A 21461-nucleotide genomic window follows, 5' to 3' on the forward strand; every position below is an offset into this window, starting at 1 on the left:
AGCTGCACAGGGATGTTAACTGTTCCTAACACGGCTTTAGCTTCCTTGTATTTTCCATGTTAGCCCTCCTAGACTCATGTTTCTTTATTTTCTCTGATTAATGTTTCACATCTCTCACTCCAGTAACAGGATGTGCTGTTTATGTTCCAGCAGCTTTAAAAAGTCAACATGGAAACAAAAGACTGCATTAACATGGCTACTTCCTGTTGCCACGCCTTTGTGCTGTACCAGTTATGTGAAAATCCTCAGGTGTGTGTATCACGGCTGCGATGCTGTTTCAAGTGAACCTGCTGCCGTCATGTCACTAGTTCCGTCTCATTTCATCCACAGACACCAAGCGACCGGGCTTGGGCGCTAGCAGAACCTTTATTTTTGACGATGTTGATTGGCCAAATTGACTTTGCTATACGCGTATCTTCACCAGCAACAGTCTCTTATTGGCTCCTCGTCTCGACATGGCCAGCGCCCCTGAACCACAGACTGTGCCCTGATCGTTACCCACACATTTCCACTGAACTTATGAGTAAATAATACAAATAAATTATCATAGTTAATGTTAGATAACTTTTTATTAAAGACGTAAAAACAATGAAAAACACACTCTCCAAAAGGGAAGGGGGCGCACTAGCTCCCTCTATTGGCCGGCTGCCACTGTATGTGGATATAATCACTCAATTCAATTTAATTACCACCCTGCGTTTGTACGCCACCACCAACCAGTGCAGTGTCAGTCCCTCCAGGTTCCTGACATGTTGACTTCACAACAATATGAGGTCACTGTAACCTTTGACCTTTGACCAGTGAAATCTAATCAGTTTTTGTTTGAGTCCAACTGGTCAAAATGTGAAGAAATTCTCTAAAGATAGACTTGAGACATCATGTTCAAGAGGCCAGAAACATGTTGTGTGACCTTGACCTTTGACCTTTGACCACCTGAATTCTAATGAGTTCCTCTGTCAGTCTAATTTAAAGCTTGAACCAAATCTTAAAGGATTCTCTTGAGGAGTGTTTAACATGTTCATGAGACATCCGGTTCAAAACACTAGTACTTGCGTATCATGCTGTGAACGGATCAGGTCCAGTCTACATACAGGACATGGTCAAACGCTACACCCCAACTCGTTCACTCCGCTCTTCTTCGGCTAATCAGCTCGTTGCTCCCTCACTGCAAGCTAAACACTTATCAAAATCACAATCGTTTGCTGTCTTGGCTCCTAAATGGTGGAATGAGGTTCCCATCGACATCCGGACATCTGAAAGTATACACATCTTCCGCCGAAAACTAAAAACACACCTCTTCCAACTTTGCCTTGAATGAATGAATGAATACAAAAAAAAAAAAAAACACTAACAACTCTGAAACTAACACTTTTAGCAGCACTTAAATGGCACTTACTCATAGCACTTTGTAGTTTTGTTTTATTTTGAAGAAATTGTACTTTCTTGATTCTTGTTGTTCTGGGTCTGTACCCTCGGGGTTGAATGCACTTATTGTAAGTGGCTTTGGATAAAAGTGTCAGCTAAATGAAATGTAATGTAACATAAAGGGGATTTACCAGGGTGAAGGTCACATGATCACGTTTTGTATGAATGTTGTGTTTTCTGATTTTATTCTACCAGATATTTTCTTTAATTACAGACTCCGTGGTTGTCGACTCTCAGAGACTCACTATGAAGTCGTGGCCTCAGCTCTGAAGTCAGACCCCTCACATCTGAGAGAACTGGATCTGAGTAACAACGACCTGCAGGATTCAGAAGTGAAGCTGCTGTGTTCTGGACTGGAGAGTCCAAACTGTCGACTGGAGACTCTGAGGTTCTTAAATCCTTCTTCACTTTTCCAACTTTCTTTCTTATTGGGTCATTATTTATTTAAATTGTCTCAGTTCTGCTCTGCTCACTGTCCCTCAGTCATCTGTCACTCACCCAGCCTGTCAGTCACGTCCACCTCATCAACTCCATTCACCTGCACTCACCTGATCCTGATCACTAAGAAAGTGTCAGTAAATAACATGTGGACTGAGGCCGAGCACTCGTCCTCCTCAGGTTTTCAAAATAAGACACATTCTTATTGAAACACGTTGGACAGTTGATAAGTATAGAAACAAACAGGAAGTGACATCAGGAGCCATCCCTACTGTAAACAGTGTTTAATTACACAAACCTGCTCAGTGACCAACACACAGAGAAGAAGCTGATGAATGAAACAATGGTCCAACATGTCTGATCTGATATTTATCTTCAGGTCACAAACTGGACTGAGGTCAGCAGCATGTTGAGAGTCTGTGTTGACATGATGACGATCCACAACAACAGGAGGACACATTCTAATATTCATATTTCTTTATCCAGGTTGAAGAACTGCAGTCTGTCAGAGATCAGCTGTTCTTCTCTGGCTTCAGCTCTGAGGTCAAACCCCTCTCATCTGAGAGAACTGGATCTGAGTAACAACAACCTGCAGGACTCAGGAGTGAAGGAGCTGTGTGGTTTTCTACAGAGTCCAACTTGTCAACTGGAGACTCTGAGGTCAGTTCACTGACTGACTTTTGTAGAACTCATATCTATAAAACAGCATTTATACACAAGTTCTGATTTAATTCTAATTTATAATAATTCCTCTTCATACATAACTTGAATCCATTCATTCATTAATTTGTGACATTTTAAATATTCAGCTACTTGTTAAAACACTGAGTTTAGTTCTGGATTTCCTTAACTGATCTGCAGGACAGAGACCGGGTCCAAATAATATATTTTAACTGAATCAGGACTCGTTTTTAGTCCAACATGTCTGATTTCATATTTATCTTCCATGTTATGAGTCTGTGCTGACATGAATATTTGTGTACCATATACATTTGATATTAATACATATATACATTCTCATTGTTCTCATGTCCATATGAGAACAACTGATCAGATTTGGGGAGTGAAATCCAATGTGATCACTGTTCAGGAGTTTGAGGGTTCCTCAAGCTCAAGGACAAATATACATATTTATCTACATTTATATATATAAATGTAGATAAATATGTATATATACACATGTGGAAAGTTTTTATCTGAGCGAACAGCTAGCTCAGCGTGAGGAGACATTCACTCAATCCAAGTGAATTACCACCCTGCGTATGTGTGTGTGTGTGTGTGTGTGTGTGTGCGTGTGTGTGTGTGTTTGTGTTTGTGTGTGTGTACATATACAGTGGCGTCATTGTGGGGGGGGGGGGGGTGAAATGGAACTGACTTCCCAGGGCCCCAAACGGGAGGGGGGCCCTTGAAAAGCCTTGATGATTTAAAATATATAAATAATAATTAATTATATTAATTTCATTTCTCAGTGCTCAATGAAACTGGTTGACTAAATCGATTGATTGGCTGAAGGACTGTGGTCACCTGTCTCACCAGAGGCTGATGGTGAAAAATTTTCATCAGCCGCTGTGCTGTTCAACTATGATTCAACACAAACTGCAGGACACCAGGTCTTTGTGAAATAGTTGGTATTTATTTAATTCCAATAATGAACATAAAAGTAAATTACATACTGCAATAACTAACTTAAAAAACTAAGCTTAGAAAACTAAATCAAATGAAAACATACAAAAATAATAATAATCAGCCGATTGATAAATAATGTTAATTATTATTAGTTGTTGCCCTCGTGCTCAGATAGTAAGTAAAGGATGCATCATTAAACTACTGACTGAGTCTAGTTACTAGTGTTTACTAAGTACACATTCCTGAAACATATACAGTACTATTAACAAACACTATTGAGCCAAAATAAAAGGCGGTGCCATACCCTGCTGGATATCTTATGAGGTAAACTATACACAAAGAAAACACACTCAGAATTTGACACAGAGAACTTATCCACCTCTTCATTGTGTTTTCTCACCTGACCCTGTGGCCTTCATCCAGCTGCACAGGGATGTTAACTGTTCCTAACATGGCTATAGCTTCCTTGTATTTTCCATGTTAGCCCTCCTAGACTCATGTTTCTTTATTTTCTCAGATTAATGTTTCACATCTCTTACTCCAGGAACAGTCTGTGCTGTTTCTGTTCCAGCAGCTTTAAAAAGTCAACATGTAAACAAAAGACTGCATTAACATGGCTACTTCCTGTTGCCACGCCTTTGTGCTGTACCAGTTATGTGAAAATCCTCAGGTGTGTGTATCACGGCTGCGATGCTGTTTCAAGTGAACCTGCTGCCGTCATGTCACTAGTTCCGTCTCATTTCATCCACAGACACCAAGCGACCGGGGTTGGGCGCTAGCAGAACCTTTATTTTCGACGATGTTGATTGGCCAAATTTACTTTACTATACGCGTATCTTCCCCAGAAACAGTCTCTTATTGGCTCCTCGTCTCGACATGGCCAGCGCCCCTGAACCACAGACTGTGCCCTGATCGTTACCCACACATTTCCACTGAACTTATGAGTAAATAATACAAATAAATTATCATAGTTAATGTTAGATTACTTTTAATTAAAGACGTAAAAACAATGAAAAACACACTCTCCAAAAGGGAAGGGGGCGCACTAGCTCCCTCTATTGGCCGGCTGCCACTGTATGTGGATATAATCACTCAATTCAATTTAATTACCAGCCTCAGTTGTACGCCGCCACCAACCAGTGCAGTGTCAGTCCCTCCAGGTCCCTGACATGTTGACTTCACAGCAATATGAGGTCACTGTAACCTTTGACCTTTGACCAGTGAAATCTAATCAGTTTATGTTTGAGTCCAAGTGGTCAAAATGTTAAGAAATCCTCTAAAGACAGACTTGAGACATCATGTTCAAGAGGCCAGAAACATGTTGTGTGACCTTGACCTTTGACCTTTGACTATCTGAATCTAATGAGTTCCTCTGTCAGTTTGAATGAATGCTTGAACCAAATCTTAAAGGATTCTCTTGAGGAGTTTTTAACATGTTCATGAGACATAAAGGGGATTTACCAGGGTGAGGGTCACATGATCACGTTTTGTATAAATGTTGTTTTCTGATTTTATTCTACCAGATATTTTCTTTAATTACAGACTCGGTGGTTGTTTCCTCTCAGAGACTCACTTTGAAGTCGTGGCCTCAGCTCTGAAGTCAGACCCCTCACATCTGAGAGAACTGGATCTGAGTCACAACAAGCTGAAAGATTCAGGAGTGAAGCTGCTGTGTTCTGGACTGGAGAGTCCAAACTGTCGACTGGAGACTCTGAGGTCCTTAAATCCTTCTTCACTTTTCAGACTTTCTTTCTTATTGGATCATTATTTATTTAAATTGTCTCAGTTCTGCTCTGCTCACTGTCCCTCAGTCATCTGTCACTCACCCAGCCTGTCAGTCACGTCCACCTCATCAACTCCATTCACCTGAACTCACCTGCTCCTGATCACTAAGAAAGTGTCAGTAAATAACATGTGGACTGAGGCCGAGCACTCGTCCTCCTCAGGTTTTCAAAATAAGACACATTCTTATTGAAACACGTTGGACAGTTGATAAGTATAGAAACAAACAGGAAGTGACATCAGGAGCCATCCCTACTTTAAACAGTGTTTAATTACACAAACCTGCTCAGTGACCAACACACAGAGAAGAAGGTGATGAATGAAACAATGGTCCAACATGTCTGATCTGATATTTATCTTCAGGTCACAGACTGGACTGAGGTCAGCAGCATGTTGAGAGTCTGTTTTGACATGATGACGATCCACAACAACAGGAGGACACATTCTAATATTCATATTTCTTTATTCAGGTTGGAGAGCTGCAGACTGACAGAGATCAGCTGTTCTTCTCTGGCTTCAGCTCTGAGGTCAAACCCCTCTCATCTGAGAAAACTGAATCTGAGTAGAAACAACATCCTGCAGGACTCAGGAGTGAAGGAGCTGTGTGGTTTTCTACATAGTCCAACCTGTCGACTGGAGACTCTGAGGTCAGTTTACTGACTGACTTTTGTAGAATTCATATCTATAATACAGCATTTATACACAATTGATCTCATTTAATTCGAATTTATCATAATTCATACATACCTTGAATTAATTCATGAATTAATATGTGCCTTTTTACATATGCATATCACTGAGTTTAATTTTGGATTTCCTAAACTGATCAGCAGGACAGAGACCGGGTCCAAATAATCTATTTTTACTGAATCAGGACTCGTTTTTAGTCCAACCTGTCTGATTTCATATTTATCTTCCACGTTATGAGTCTGTGCTGACATGAATATGTGTCTGTTATTTTCACACATGAACTCAGTTTAATTCTTTATCCAGGTTGGAGTACTGCAGTCTGTCAGAGATCAGCTGTTCTTCTCTGGCTTCAGCTCTGAAGTCAGACCCCTCTCATCTGAGAGAACTGGATCTGAGGAACAACAACCTGCAGGACTCAGCAGTGAAGGAGCTGTGTGGTTTTCTACAGAGTCCAACTTGTCGACTGGAGACTCTGAGGTCAGTTCACTCACTGACTTTTGTAGAACTCATATCTATAAAACAGCATTTATACACAAGTTCTCATTTAATTGTAATTTATAATAATTCCTCTTCATACACAACTTGAATCCATTCATTAATTAATCTGTGACATTTTAAATATTCAGCTACTTGTTAAAACACTGAGTTTAGTTCTGGATTTCCTAAACTGATCTGCAGGACAGAGACCGGCTCCAAATAATATATTTGTACTGAATCAGGACTCGTTTTTAGTTCAATGTTTGATTTCTTATTTATTCATCTTATGAGTCTGTGCTGACATGAATATGTGTCTGTTGTTTTCATACATGAACTCAGTTTAATTTACAGTAAAGTTTTATTGTTTATCCAGGTTGGAGGGCTGCGGACTGTCAGAGATCAGCTGTTCTTCTCTGGCTTCAGCTCTGAGGTCAAACCCCTCTCATCTGAGAGAACTGGATCTGATGTTCAACAACCTGCAGGACTCAGGAGTGAAGGAGCTTCTTGATCTAAAGAAAAGTCCAACCTGTCGACTGGAGGCTGTGAGGTCAGTAGATAGTTGGATAGTCCACGCTGCTTTCATCAGTATTTTACTAAACACAGTCAGTATCACAGATCCAGGGTCTGTGCTACCAAGCAGGATTTGTGGTTATCAGGTTAACTTCAGGTTTAGTTTTTTCAGTCCTACGAAGCTCGTCACTTCTTAACGAGGTAAATCACCATGGTAACTTCTGATGAACGGCTAACCTGCTCCAGGTTAAGTTGGAGATCAACCCGTATAGAAGCTCCGCCCACTGACCACAGTGATTCTACACTGTTGTGTGGTGCACACTCTCCTGGAAGGGACGGATAAGGGAAGTTTAAATCAACATCTGGTTGGTTCAGTTGATCTCTAACTCACCCAGAACATCTCAATGTCTCCAGACTCATCCTGTCACCAAAACACCAGATGACCTCAGTCAGCTTCCTGAAGACAGGTCCATGTGTTTCTATTGAATAGTGATGTCAGAGGTTTCATCACAGTGTGTGTCCTCAGAGACAGTGTGTGTCCTTAGAGACAGTGTGTGTCCTCGGAGACAGTGTGTGTCCTCAGAGACAGTTTGTGTCCTCAGAGACAGTGTGTGTCCTCGGAGACAGTGTGTGTCCTCAGAGACAGTTTGTGTCCTCAGAGTCAGTGAGAAAGGGTGTGTCCTCAGAGTCAGTTTGTGTCCTCAGAGTCAGTGAGAAAGGGTGTGTCCTCAGAGTCAGTTTGTGTCCTCAGAGTCAGTGAGAAAGGGTGTGTCCTCAGAGTCAGTTTGTGTCCTCAGAGTCAGTGAGAAAGGGTGTGTCCTCAGAGTCAGTGTGTGTCCTCAGAGTCAGTGAGACAGTGTGTGTCCTCAGAGACAGTGAGACGGTGTGTGTCTTCAGAGACAGTTAGACAGTATGTGTCCTCAGAGACAGTGTGTGTCCTCAGAGACAGTGAGGCAGTGTGTGTCCTCAGAGACAGTGAGGCAGTGTGTGTCCTCAGTGACAGTGAGACAGTGTGTGTTCTCAGAGACAGTGTGTGTCCTCAGAGTCAGTGAGACAGTGTGTGTCCTCAGAGACAGTGAGGCAGTGTGTGTCCTCAGAGACAGTGAGACAGTGTGTGTCCTCAGAGACAGTGAGACAGTGTATGTCACATCCTGGTATCAAATGTTTCTCATCAAGAATCTTCTTCTCTTCCACTCGTCTTGTTAGTGAACAATCTCGTTCACACACGTTATTATATCGTGGTCATATAATATATTTTCACCAAATGCCACCAGAGGGCGCTGTAACTTACACATTGACACAATCCCAGATGTTTTACCAGATGTTCTTCCTGCATTTAGCAGCTGTAACTGAGTTTCTTTTATTCTGGATCATGTGTTTGTTCTCCTCTGGTTTTTATTATAGCACAGTTTGATCCTGGTTGTGAAATATGAGGCTCTGCTGTCAGTCAAACTGTCCATGTCTGTGATTGGTCATACACAGTAAACCCCACCCCTTTTTTGTGCATGTGCTCACACAGTGAAACATGGCTTCACCTGTAACAGCAGTAAATCCACCTCTCAGGTGTCCACTCTGCACTTTGACATGCAGAGGAAACACACTGAGCTCTTAGCGTGTTCATTCTAACACGTGAACATGAAGCAGAGAGGAAGCTGCTCCACCTCTGAACAGGACTGAAGTCCCTGTTGCTCTTTCTACTGGATGAGCTGCATCACTGACTCACAGCTGATGAAGTGAGTCTCTGTGACACTGATGTCTTCTTCTCTCAACAGGTGGTGATATCTGTGGAGGTGAGTGTGAAGAGGACAGTGTGTGTGGACGGAGGCTGAGCTGTGTCCTGAGGATCCAGAGGCTGAAGCAGCAGCAGCTTGTGTGTAGAGCGGCTCTGACTGGGCCTTGTTGCTGGGAGGCAGAGTGGAGACAGAGCTCCAGAGGAATCAGAGGAGGTGAGCTGCTCTGAGATCAGCTGTCACACAGTGTCCAGTCCACCGTCCTCCCTGTGTGTTCCTGTGGATGTGACACAGCATCATCAGTGGATCTGCAGCTGCTCTGTCCTTTGACTCACAAAAGTCAAAGTTGCAAATATTTTCATGTTATGTGCAGAAAAATTTGAAAATTAAATGCAAATTTGACTTTCAAATGTAAAAAGTGACATTATATTTACTGGTCGGGACGTGAAGCTGTGAACAGTCGCTGTTACAAATAAATATCTGCTGAGTTCAGACAAGCTTCTTATATTTTAAACAGTTTCACCCTGATCCTGCTGACGGCAGCGTGTTAGCATGTTGTGTTGAAAACTAAAGACATCAGGTGAAAACCTAGCCTGACGTTGTCATACTCACAATTCTAGTCAGAATGTGAGTCTGATACCGTTCCATTGGGCTGTGATTATGGGGCGTGTTTCAACCGAAGCAGAAAAAAAAATGCCTCTTCGCTCAATTGGATAGAAGTACAACCAGTCAGAGCATCGTAGTATGCGCCCCACGAGGTATATACTCATTTTACAGCCAAACCAATGTTTTAACGTCCGCATCTCTTTAACGGCGGAGCAGTAAACAAATCGCTTTTTCGATGTAGCAAGGGGTCGCATCCCGAGGCTCTGAACAGTATTGTGCCTGTCGCGGGCAGCACACACACACAGGCCCCGGGGCTCCGCCCCCCGCCCCGCTCACTTGCTCAGACACACACACAGGAGATCAGAGCTCGTTCACGTGAAGCAGCCGTTCAGGGACAAACAAGAGACGGTGTTCAAAAACGAAAAGGAATTCAACCTTTGATGACGTGGTTGATTACGTTACTGTTGATCATCTGTCCATCATCGTATAAAGCCCGCCCTGACAATATGATTGGTCCGAACTGCTTCTATTCGCTCATAATTTCTCCCCAACGGAGCGACTCCAGAACGAACTTCCCGACCTCAAATGTTGTGGGCGCTGCTAAGTTAGTCTGGCATCCAGGCTAGTGAAAACCATGAGCACTGCATGGAATCAGAAAGTGTAAAGTCGTGTTATCTGAAGACAGATTGATGAGACCAGGCTGTAAATAAGATGCTCAGCACATTGAAGTATAAAGTCAGCAGTGATTTCTAAGAGTCGATGTAAATAATAAAGAAAAGAAAATGACGAGATGAAGAACTTTTTCAGATAAACAAATTTAATTACATATTTCACCCAATGAGAAGCTGAGGTTGTTTTTCTGTTCAAAGTCAATTTAATCATGTTATTTGTCAAATAGTGAATTTTGACATGAACATAGTTTAATAACCTGCTTCATCTAATGACTCTGATGTAAAGTGGTGTGAGTCTGTGGGTGAAAGACGTTTAGAAACACAGAGATAATTGGTTTAATCACTGAGAAGATGAAAACATCTGGACTCATCAGATCTAATCAGTTCAATGACTTCATGAAAAACATGTGAATAATCAGCTGATCAGACACATTGAGGAGGCGGGGTCTATGACCTATACTGCAGCCAGCCACCAGGGGCGATGAAGATCATTTGGCTTCATCTTTATTTACAGTCTAAATGTTAACAATTTTATTTCACTTTGTTTTATTGAACGACGTCAGATGAGATCTTCTCTGTAAAGTCGCAGTCAGTGGATCTGAACTGAGTTTGAGTTTCTCACTTTCCAGGTTTCACTGTTTAAATAAACTGTTTCCACTTCATTGAAGTTTAAATTCTGTGACATCACATGACTCACTGAGGAGGCTGTGGAGGCGTCTTGTCATGAGGGCGAAGGGGCGAACACACATTTACACGATGGATCAGACACATGGCACCGTTTGGTAAATTAGGCCCGACACTTATTGTGTAGTGTCACTGTGTCGTGTCACCACTGTTTACAACGATGTCTTTTTAATGTTGAAATGAGTTGTTCCATTCTGTCCTGAATAAAGAATCCCATAAATTCATCAATCAAAGATTCTAATACATTCTCTGTGTTTTACTTATGGATGAAGTTCTGCCAGCCTCAGCTGCAGCAGCGCCGGTAGAGTTGATCGAGATGTCGTTATCAAAACAGAGGAAGGTCGACACTGAAGGTCAAATCTTTCAGGATAGAGGGAAAGAAAACGTAGGAAGTAGGAGGCAAAGCCGTGTGTCTTATTTGTTCTCAACAAGTGGCTGCAGCAAAGGAGTACAACATCAAACAACACTACGAGACCCACACCTAGAAATATGGCGAGTACACAGGGCAACTTCGGGCTCAAAATATTATTTTTAAACATATTGTACTGAGGTCTTGCTTGAAAAAAATCTGGCCCCCTGTCCAATTTCACCCTGGCCCCCCCTGCATAACAAGGTTGCATACCCCTTAGTTATACTTTTACTATTATTACCAATACATACGATTACTCACAGTTATGGACAAAATTGAACTGATAAGCATTACATGGTTCCACAACCACATTGCAATCACGTGATAGTGCAAGATATTGACCACTGTGCTTGGTGCATGATGGAATCTTTAGAAACTTGAATTTAAGAATCTTGGAAGATAAATGGCATGGGTACATTTGTTCATCATTGTCTTATCTTACATGTTTAAAGTACATGAACAGACATGAATAAAACACAGGAATTAAAAAAAAATTAAAAAATCTTTGGGGATCTTATTCTGAAGTCCGTGAGCAACATCCTCCCGGAAATCCGCTTTATCATCCGTGAGTGGGGCGGCTCGTTGTTGTCTGTGTGACCGTCCGATGAGCACCTCTCCCCGGGCACTCGCAGCAGACATCCCCCGGTGCTGTGTCATGTTTGTATCAGACCCGTGACGATGCAGATCCTGACCCCTCATGTGTACTGGGCTCAGCGGCACGGAGACATCTTCCTCCGGGTGGAGCTCAGCGACGCTAAGGTAGGACCCCTCCCCCGCAGACAGCTCGCATCCCCCCGGCTTCCTCCAGCCTCTCACCGCTGATCGTTCACTGGGAATGATCACGTGTCTCATCCAGGTTTAAATATATATTTATTCTACTTAACGCTGAGTCACCTTTCGCTAATGTTTGCTCACCATTTGTGGTCTTAGCTTAAATGTTAGCTTAGCTGTTAGCTGAGTGGGTGTTGTATATGTTAATATAATAATATGTTAATGTTTGTCATATCTATCAGATATACATTTATTGTTTTTCCTGTTTTACTTGTTTCCTGTGTTATTCTAACTCCTGAATTAATTTAGTCCAGACATGTCCTCACCTTTGTTTACTTGTTGGAATAAAAATGTCAAAAATACGACTTATTTTTATTAATAACATTTATTGATGATTAAATAGAAAATACTTTTATTCTCAAGTACAAGTTGAGACAGAGACAAAACCCTGAAATAAGAAATATAACGAGGAAGATATATATTTACTTTATCTTTTTCCTGTTTGTGGATGGATTACTGTTACCAGGTTGTGGAAAATTCTCCTCCAGGATCAAAATAATAATAATAATAATAATATGAACCCCCAAGCCATAACTTCTGCACCTTTTTAAAAGTCATTAACAAAGGCAGCATGTGTTTCTTTCTTCAGTAAGTCATATATGTGGTTATAAATGTCAGTTATTAATTTATAAATGTGTAATTAGGTTTGTAATTTGAGATTCTTAGGTTGTTTTGTTTTGTCTCCACGTCCACACTCACAGTCTGTCTCTGGCTCCTTCAGTGTAAATGCAGCAGCTGAGTGTTTGCATCAGTAACATGAAACCACAGGTTCCTCTCGTCTTCAGCGTCCACAGGTTCCATCAGGTCTCATGAAACATGCATGGGTGTTAATGGTGGAGCTGGATCTCGTTCAGCCACTCAGGAGACAGAGGACATGTAGAGTCCATTTCTAGAGCCCAGCCTGTCAAATATGAAAAGAAAAAGACTGAAAACACATCACGAGTTTCTCTATCACATCCTGAAGGTGTATGTTTGTTGATCCCATGTGCACCCCCCTGAATTAATACACTGCTGAAAGTAGTCCCCAACAAATACACTAGTCAGCCTTAGTTTGTGGAGCATCTGTTAACACATCCTCTCTTGTGTCATCTGGTGACAATGAGTCCATCGTGTGCATCGGCTCGGTTCTGATGATTATCTCTTTTTTATTTGGACATTTCAGAACCTTGACATCAGCCTGCAGGAAAACAACACACTTCAGTTCAGAGGTTTGTGTTTGCTTTGTTTTTCAGAAAGAGTTCACACACACACACACACACACACACACACACACACACACACCTGATATTATTATTATTATTAATATAACTGTTGTCTTCACATTGTTCCACAGCACAGGGCCACGGAGCTAAAGGAGACAATGACTACGAGTTCAGTTTGGAGTTCCTGGAACCGGTCAGAGCCGAGGTACTGATCCTCATTTAGTGTTGTTGCCTGTTTTGTCTGTGTCTGTGTCTGTGTCTGTGTCGCTCTCTGTGTCTGTGTCTGTGTCTGTGTCTGTGTCTGTGTCTGTCTCTCGCTGCTCTGGCTCCCCCTACAGTCCAAACACATCCAGGTTGTGTTTGGATAAATTAGAGACTTGATAATAGGTGTGAGTTATTGTTTGTCTCCGTGTGCTGACCCCTGCTCTCAGGTCAGCTGGGATGGACACAGACCCTCAAAGGACCAGTGGAATAGATACTGGTTGTAATGGGATCTACTGTGTTATTCCCCACAGTGTCTGATAGTAACTATTTGACACATTTGTTGTTGAACAGTATTATGTGTCATTGTGTTATATTAGGCGATGCAGTCTGTCACATTCAGGGCCTGGTAGAGTCATTTCTAATCTAACAGTGTGTGTGTGTCATGGCGGGCTGCAGATCAACCACAGGTCCACCCAGCGCCTGGTGGACATCAAGATCAAGAAGCAGGAGGAGCGCTGGTGGGACCGGCTGACGCTGCAGGAGAAGAGGCCGGTGTTCCTGGCTCCGGACTTCGACCGCTGGCTGGACGAGTCCGACGCCGAGATGGAGCTGCAGGCGAAGGTGGGAAACAAAGAACACTGAAAAACAAGTCTGCTCGGAAGAGAGAGAGAGAGAGTAAGATGGTGTTCACCAGGAAAGGTTTTCTGACCGTGTGATCTCTTTTTCAGGAGGAGGAGAAGATAAACAAGATCAGTGTGGAGTCCAGAGTTCGTAAAGATCGTGAGTCAATGAATAAATCAACTGACATCTTCTGTCCACCAGGAGGAATTCTTCATGTGTATTCACTTTGTTATTTCCCTCTGGCTCTGTTCCTCAGCGTACCTGGGTCTGAAGAGAGGCTACTTGTTCATGTACAACCTGGTGCAGTTCCTGGGATTCTCCTGGATCTTCGTCAGCATGACCGTTCGCCTCTTCATCCTCGGTCAAGGTTTGTGAATCACGTTACTCCACCAGCTCTAAGAAGTGTTGTCGGTCCTGGGATGTGCAGTCAGACAATCCAGATGTGTGAGTCACGAACCAGATCAAAGGAACCAAACGTGAAGTCAGGGTTTGTTATCTGATATGTCCGTGGCTCATTGTCCAGGAAAACTGTGTGTGCACAGCAACGTGTAGAATAATGAGTTTTCTTCTTTATCTGGGACGATTCCAATAGTTTTTGTGGTAATTTCTCAGCTCACATTAATTTAGCTGACCAGTGGATTTGTTTTAAAACCCGTCTGATCTTCTCACTGCTCTGGTTTCTTTCCTTCTCCCTCCTGGAGCTTGATAGTCCATCCCAGTTTATATTTAGTCACTCTATATTTAAATCCCTCTGATATTGTTCCTGGGCTTTATTCAAACACAAATTTTGGCGAAGGGGAAAAACAACGACACTCAACGTGAAACAGTTGAGTTGAAGCAGAGTTGTTGGAAATGAAAATTAAAATAAGGATTAAAACAATATAAATCATATTCCTTAACATCCTTTGAATGATTACTAATTGATAGTTTAATTAATCACCACCGTGCTGCAGCAGGTCTGTTTGGTTTGTGAGGATCTTTTCACTGAGGAGCTGATTTGAATAGAAACAGGAGAACGGCTGCAGGTTTTGTTTTGCAGATGCTGAGGATTATGAATATTGGTTCATTCAATGTCCTGCTTCATTCTGTCCGTCTGCTTCTGTCTCTCGCCGCTCCACAGATTCCTTCTACGACACGTTCCACAACATGGCCGACATGATGTACTTCTGTCAGATGATGGCCGCCCTCGAGGTCATTAACCCCTTGTTGGGTTTGGTGAAGTCGGCGTTCCTTCCTGCTATGATTCAGGTGAAGACAGCGGGGGAAATACATTCACTGTGATTGGTTAGAGGGTTAATCTGACGTCTCCTTCCTATTGGCTGTGTGATGTGATGCTGCAGGTGGCCGGGAGGAACGTGATCCTGTTCGTGGTCTTCGGCGCCCTGGAGGAGATGCAGAACAAGCCCGTGGTGTTCTTCGTCTTCTACCTGTGGAGCACCATCGAGATCTTCAGGTCAGCTCAGCTTCTTCTGTCCTCTGTGGCCCTTGTTTTGTCTCCGGCTCTAACATCAGACCCCCCCCCCCCCCCCACCCCCCTCTGACACCAGGTACCCGTTCTACATGCTGGGATGCATCGGCACCGACTGGAAGTTGTTAACGTGGCTGAGGTACAGCCTCTGGATCCCTCTGTACCCGCTGGGCGTCCTGGCTGAAGGTCGGTGGCTCCTCAGTTAAAGAGGAGGTTTTTATGTGTACTGATAAAATGGTGAATTGTTTGTTGTTGTTGACGGCGGCTTGTTGTTCTTTACCGACTCCCAGCGGTGGCTGTGATCCAGTCCCTGCCCATCTTTGACGAGACCCGTCTGTTCAGCGTCTCGCTCCCGGCCGTGCTGGGGGGGTCGTTGAGCTTCTCCTACACTCTGCAGCTCTACCTGGTCTTCATGTTCCTGGGTGAGACATCCACTCACTAACCACAATGCACTCTGATTCCTCCTCCATGGACTGTGACTATAGATGGTGACCGTGGAGTGAAGCTGCAGCATCGAGGTCCCGCCCGTAAAGACCCAGCGTCTAAAGGCTCATTTCTAGTCTAGACAGTTCCAAGTTTTAAAACAGATCAATATATGGAGGAGTTGAGGTTTATGACCTCTATACTGCAGTCGGCCACCAGGGGGTGATCAAGATGACGATAAACAGTCCATGTCCATGTCTCCTTGAAGATTTTTCTAATCTATTTTCTGAACTGTAACTACATTGGGGGCCTCAGGGACACAAACATGTCATCTAACCTGTGGATTAACTCATGACCGAGGTTCCCTCTTCTTCTTCAGGACTCTTCATCAACTTCCGTCACCTGTACAAGCAGCGGAGGAGGCGCTACCGCTCGAGGAAACGGAAAGTCCACTGACCTCTGAACTGTCCACCTGAAGATGAACCAGCTGTTTTCCTCTTTTCTGCCTTTTCTCATCTTGTTGGGGGGGGGGGGGGGGGGGGGGTGAACTGTGAATCCTGCTGGGAGTTAAACTTATTCTCATGTTCTCATAACTTTTCTCCTTTTTCAAATTTCACAAAGCTGAAAATCCACAATGAAGGAATATTAGAATCATGTTTATCATTAAAAACAGTCTTTGACCTAGAAAAACCATTTAGGAACATTCCAACATATATGTTCCCAGTGTCTAGAGCGATCTGTGGTGAAGTCAAAATCCAGTTCCCATGATTCATCAGCACTGATGTAATGAGGATTGTTAATGAGCCGTTTCCTTTGTTTAACCAACGTCTGTTTGAAACCTGAGTGGCTGATTCTCCTTTTTATTTATTTTTATGTTTGTGTGTTGTGTAATTTTCCATCTGTTCACTGTATTTGTTTATTTATCTCTGTGAACTCAGTTTGTCTGAATGGTTCCTGATGGAGGACGTGAGGCCGACTCTCACTCGTGGACTCGTTTAAAAAAACACTGCGCCTGATTTTTAGTCTCAATCATTGTTTCATGACCAAATGAATAAACTTCAGAATTCTTGTATCAGACGTTTCTTCTTTTCAAAAAGGTTCCAGTTAGGTACCCCCCCCCCCCCCCCCCCCTCCCACATGAGGGGAGGGGGGGTTCTGGTCAAGGTCCAGATCAGCAGGAATATGAACAAACGAACTGAGTTTCATCCAGGATGTGAACAGGAGGTTCGATTAAAGTTCTGTTTCAGTCATATTGGCGCCTGGACATTGTTTTTAAGGGAAATAACCTTAAAAATAATAGTGTCACAATACTTTTATTTATAGTGTTTTGTTGGTAAATATTGTTCTCTCTCATTTGAAGATTGCAGTATGATATATGTAAATTCTAAACTTTTATTTTAACTTCACTCCCATGAAGACGGTTCAGAAATAATGAATCAATTTAACAAAGTCTGAATTTGTTTTGATTTAATTTCCAATCTGGGGTTCAAGCTGCAGTTTGATTTCCGCCCTGGTTCATCCCAGTGCTATTATCCAGCATGATTTATTGTCATTTGTTTCAATTGAATTGTTTTGTAAATGTTGTTATTTGGAAATTAAAGTTATAAGAAAAGTTATTAGAAAAGTAATTTTGATTTATCATCTCAGCTCTTATTCATACAGTTGTGTCACCTTCACCCAGTTCCTCTGCTCAGGCAGAACACACAACATTTCCAAAACGTTAATGAAAAGTTGTTTCATGTGGATTGTTGTCCTGTTAAACCAAAGTGCAGCTCACGTGTATCTTTATAATCTTAATAAGATAAACACTAATAACTAGGCTGCGGCTCGGCCACTCCCCCAAACCCAGACCTGACTCCTCCGGTCCCTCTCCACGTTCCTCCGGCTCGCTGAACGTTGGCGTATTGATACCGGGCTGCGTGCGGAGGGTGAGAGGTGATAATCCTCTTAGCAGCAGCAGCAGCAGCAGAAACTGATCCGCGCTCCAGCCCCGACGCGCGCTGCGTCCTTGTAGCTCCACGAAGCCCGAGTCAGCAGCTCTGCGCCCGTTACGCACAGCTGGAGGGACGGAGCGGTGCCGCGCGGCCACAGGTGAGACCCCCAGCACGCACACACACAAACACACACATACACACACACACACACACACGCGCGCACATCTTGATGTCAGTATATTTCCATCTGGAGGAACCTAGATTGACATTGAGCTTGAATCTTGTCCGATAATCCGCGCATGTCTCAGTTACGCGACGCACAGATTCACTGGCTTTTTAATTTAATTTGTTTAATCCACTCTGAGGTTTTAACTCACGTTTTCGTGTAATTATCGTTTCGTGCACGCGCATTTCATCACGTTCTTCCCCGTGCACGCGCCCACGCTTGTAACACTGCATTTCAATTAAGAGGCAATTCTGGATTTAATTGCGTTAATTTGAGCGCGTGACGCAGGTTGTATTCCCTTTTGTTTTTACGTGTTTAACGAGTCATCGATGTTTTTTGTGAGAAGCCAAAGCCTGTGATTATGTAGCCATAGTAACAGGTGGCTGTCTGCATCCCCATCACACACACACACACACACACACACACACACACACACACACACACACACACACTTCTCTTTGCCTCTGGAAGCCACAGAGGAAACCACACGTGTTCAGGATGATGAGATCCTCAGTTGTGTGTTTGTTTTCTCCACAGGCGGAAGCTGCCAGCAGTGAGAGATGAAACGCACAGTGTGCAGGTGTGTGTGTCTCCTCTCGGCCAGCCGCCTCCTCTCGCCTCACGGGTCCATCGAGGAACGTCAGCGATGCATCTGACGTAGCTTCCTGTCTGGAGTCGAGACCACGAGGGCGATGAAGGTGCGCTCGCCTCCGAGGAGGAGGCTGAAGAGCGGCCGCCTCCTCTTCTTCCTCTCAGGCCTCCTGCTGTGTTTCCTCTACACTCTGACTCTGAAGGCCCGGCTGTCGGAGCTGAGAGGCTCCTCACAGACGCAGGGCGCTCTGGGAGCAGAGGGAGGCGATGGGGATGTGGTGGAGGTCAACGTTCGGGAGGTGATGGCTTCCAACGAGACGCAGGAGGAGGTGCTCTCACCCGAGGGCAGCGCACCTCCTCCGGTGATGATCGTCAACAGGACAGACATCGAACAGTGTATCTACGTAGAACCTCAACCCCCCAAACCTCCTCCCCCGACTCCCCCGCCACCCAACACCACGGCTCCCCCGCCCCAGGCCCCTGGCAGGAAGGGCGATTACCCCGAGGACCTCTTCTCAGTGGAGCAGCGGCGACAGGGCTGGGTGCTCCTGCACATCATGGGCATGATCTACATGTTTGTCGCCCTGGCCATCGTCTGCGATGAGTTCTTCGTTCCTGCGCTGGAGGTCATCACCCTCACCCTGCAGATCTCTGACGACGTAGCCGGGGCCACCTTCATGGCGGCTGGAGGCTCCGCCCCCGAGCTCTTCACCTCCCTGATCGGCGTCTTCGTCTCCCACAGCAACGTGGGCATCGGCACCATCGTGGGCTCGGCCGTCTTCAACATCCTCTTCGTGATCGGCATGTGTGCCATCTTCTCCCGGGAGATGCTGCACCTGACCTGGTGGCCCCTGTTCCGAGACGTGACCTTCTACATCCTGGACCTCATCATGCTCATCGTCTTCTTCCTGGACAGCATGATCATGTGGTGGGAGAGCCTCCTGCTGGTGCTCGGCTACGTCAGCTACGTCTGCTTCATGAAGGTCAACAGTCGGATCGAGCAGGCGGTCAAGACCCAGCTCAACAAGCACATGAGCATCGTGAAGGTGTGGACGGCCGAGGGATCGGAGAAGGTCAGAGTCCCGTTCACACACGAATCTGAGGAAAGGTTCACGTCAGGAGATAAAGAAAATACCGGAAGTGTTTAAAGTTGTAGATTAAAAAAGTGAAATACAGATGTGAAGTGCTTTCAACACATCTTGCTTCTTAAATAAGAATATTAGCTGGTTTCATCATCTATGAATAAGTTCATGAATCTCTTTGGGTTTGGAGACTCGAGCAATTTGACAATGTAAAGATCTAATTTCTAACATTAACACACATAACAAAAACAAAACGTATGAATACAGAATATATAAATGTATATATTCAATTGAAATCTACTTTTACATCTTAAAAAAAGTCCTTGCTCAGCTGTAGATGTGTGAGCTAATAGAGAAGATCTAGGTCCTCGGTGTGATGGGAGTCGCACACATGGAGGTCAGAGGTCAACATGTATTTGCAGATGCATGATCGGAAAAACTGGTTTTCCATGAAAAGCATCTGAAGTCGGAAACATTGGCTTTGTGGGTTTTCGTGACGTGTGTTGTTTAAATGCTCTAAACACAATTTATTAGCAGCGTCAATGTTTGTTCCTTATACCAACTCAAAAGCTCATGAACACACAAGGACATCACCACGAAAACAACACAATCCTCACAGTCAGGTGGAAATTTTACACAATTTTAAATCCTCAGCCCCTGAAAACAAAGAGCCCACAGTGATCTGGAACAAAAGGCTGCAGGGAGAGCAGATGTTCCAGGAGCGTCTTCCCTCCACACTGCTCTGTGCTCCTCTTTCATCTCCTCAGGGCTGAGGCCGAGGAAACAGGGGATTGTGGGTCTGAGCAGGTGACGGGCCGTGTTTGTGCGACAGCCCTTTGAAGCTCGACAGAAAGAGTCCAGGTGTCACCGGGCGGTGGAGACGTCACCGGGTTCCTGTGGCTGAAATGTCACCGTGCAGACTTTACATTAGGAACCATGTGTTCCCGCGGCAGCTTCACGTCTGAGCCGGTAGTTAACATGCACCGCGGCGTCTCAGTGTTTCGAGTGTCAGACGCACATTCTCCAATCAGCCGGAGGCACGTCTGCAGCCGCCCTGAGGCCCTTCAGCCGCGGAGAGCACCCACCACTCCAGATTACTGGAATTCAAAAGATGCTTCCTTGATTCATCGCTGGTCATTTCCCACAATCAAGTGTTTGGTTAAATGTGATCTCAGAGTGTGAGCAGAGACGAGAACCTGTTGAATCTCAAACACAGGATCCAGGGCTTCAGGCTCCCACAGGAATCAGGAGCTGCTGATTCAAGAGAAGATGTTTTCATTCTGGTTTCATCTTATGTTTGTTGGCGTGAAAGGAGGTGATGGTCTCGATCGGTAGTGTAGGTCTTGATTCATTTGACAATTATTCTCTCAATTAATCATTTGGTGTATCAGGGCGGTGTGGCCTAGGGGGTAGAGTGCTCGTTTTCCAACAAGAAGGTTGCCGGTTCAAACCCCATTCTCACCCATCTGCATGCCGAAGTGTCCTTGGCAAGATACCGAACCCCTAAAATGGCCCCTAATAAATGTTGAGTGTACTCATTGTAAGTCGCTTTGGCCAAATGACATGTAATGTAATAATGTAATGTGTATACGATGTCACAAAGTAGCCACAAGTTGTAGATATAGTGGAAAAAGCACAAGTTTAATACTGGAATTATCAGATGTTTTGTTTGTTATATTTATTCTATAAAACAGAGAAAAACATAACATCCTCAATTTTTTATTAGGACAGGGTTAGGGTTAGGTTGAGCCTACTAACCCTAACCCTAGCCCTAAAACTAGCAATATACTATTGCTCAGCCTATTGTGTCTCTATGACTTTACAGGAGAGT

At 44.0% G+C, this 21461-nt stretch overlaps 2 protein-coding genes across 2 annotated transcripts in view; both read left to right on the plus strand.

Annotated features, from left to right (window-relative positions):
- Nucleotides 1-21461, plus strand: part of LOC128442553 (NACHT, LRR and PYD domains-containing protein 12) — a 226845-nt gene that overhangs the window by 103170 nt on the left and 102214 nt on the right. Inside the window, exons 13-15 of the mRNA XM_053425059.1 lie at nt 1640-1813; nt 2350-2523; nt 5032-5205. Of these exons, the coding sequence (XP_053281034.1) occupies nt 1640-1813; nt 2350-2523; nt 5032-5205 (522 nt within the window). The remainder of the gene's footprint in view (nt 1-1639; nt 1814-2349; nt 2524-5031; nt 5206-21461) is intronic.
- LOC128442715 (very-long-chain (3R)-3-hydroxyacyl-CoA dehydratase) lies at nt 11587-16869 on the plus strand. The gene is made up of 11 exons (XM_053425287.1): nt 11587-11807; nt 13042-13087; nt 13213-13286; nt 13742-13906; nt 14014-14065; nt 14163-14273; nt 15027-15154; nt 15247-15359; nt 15454-15560; nt 15665-15796; nt 16177-16869. The coding sequence occupies exons 1-11, from the start codon at nt 11727-11729 to the stop codon at nt 16251-16253; spliced, it is 1086 nt and encodes a 361-aa protein (XP_053281262.1). The 5' UTR covers nt 11587-11726; the 3' UTR covers nt 16254-16869.

Source organism: Pleuronectes platessa, chromosome 1, assembly GCF_947347685.1.
Source record: "Pleuronectes platessa chromosome 1, fPlePla1.1, whole genome shotgun sequence".
NCBI lineage: Eukaryota > Metazoa > Chordata > Actinopteri > Pleuronectiformes > Pleuronectidae > Pleuronectes > Pleuronectes platessa.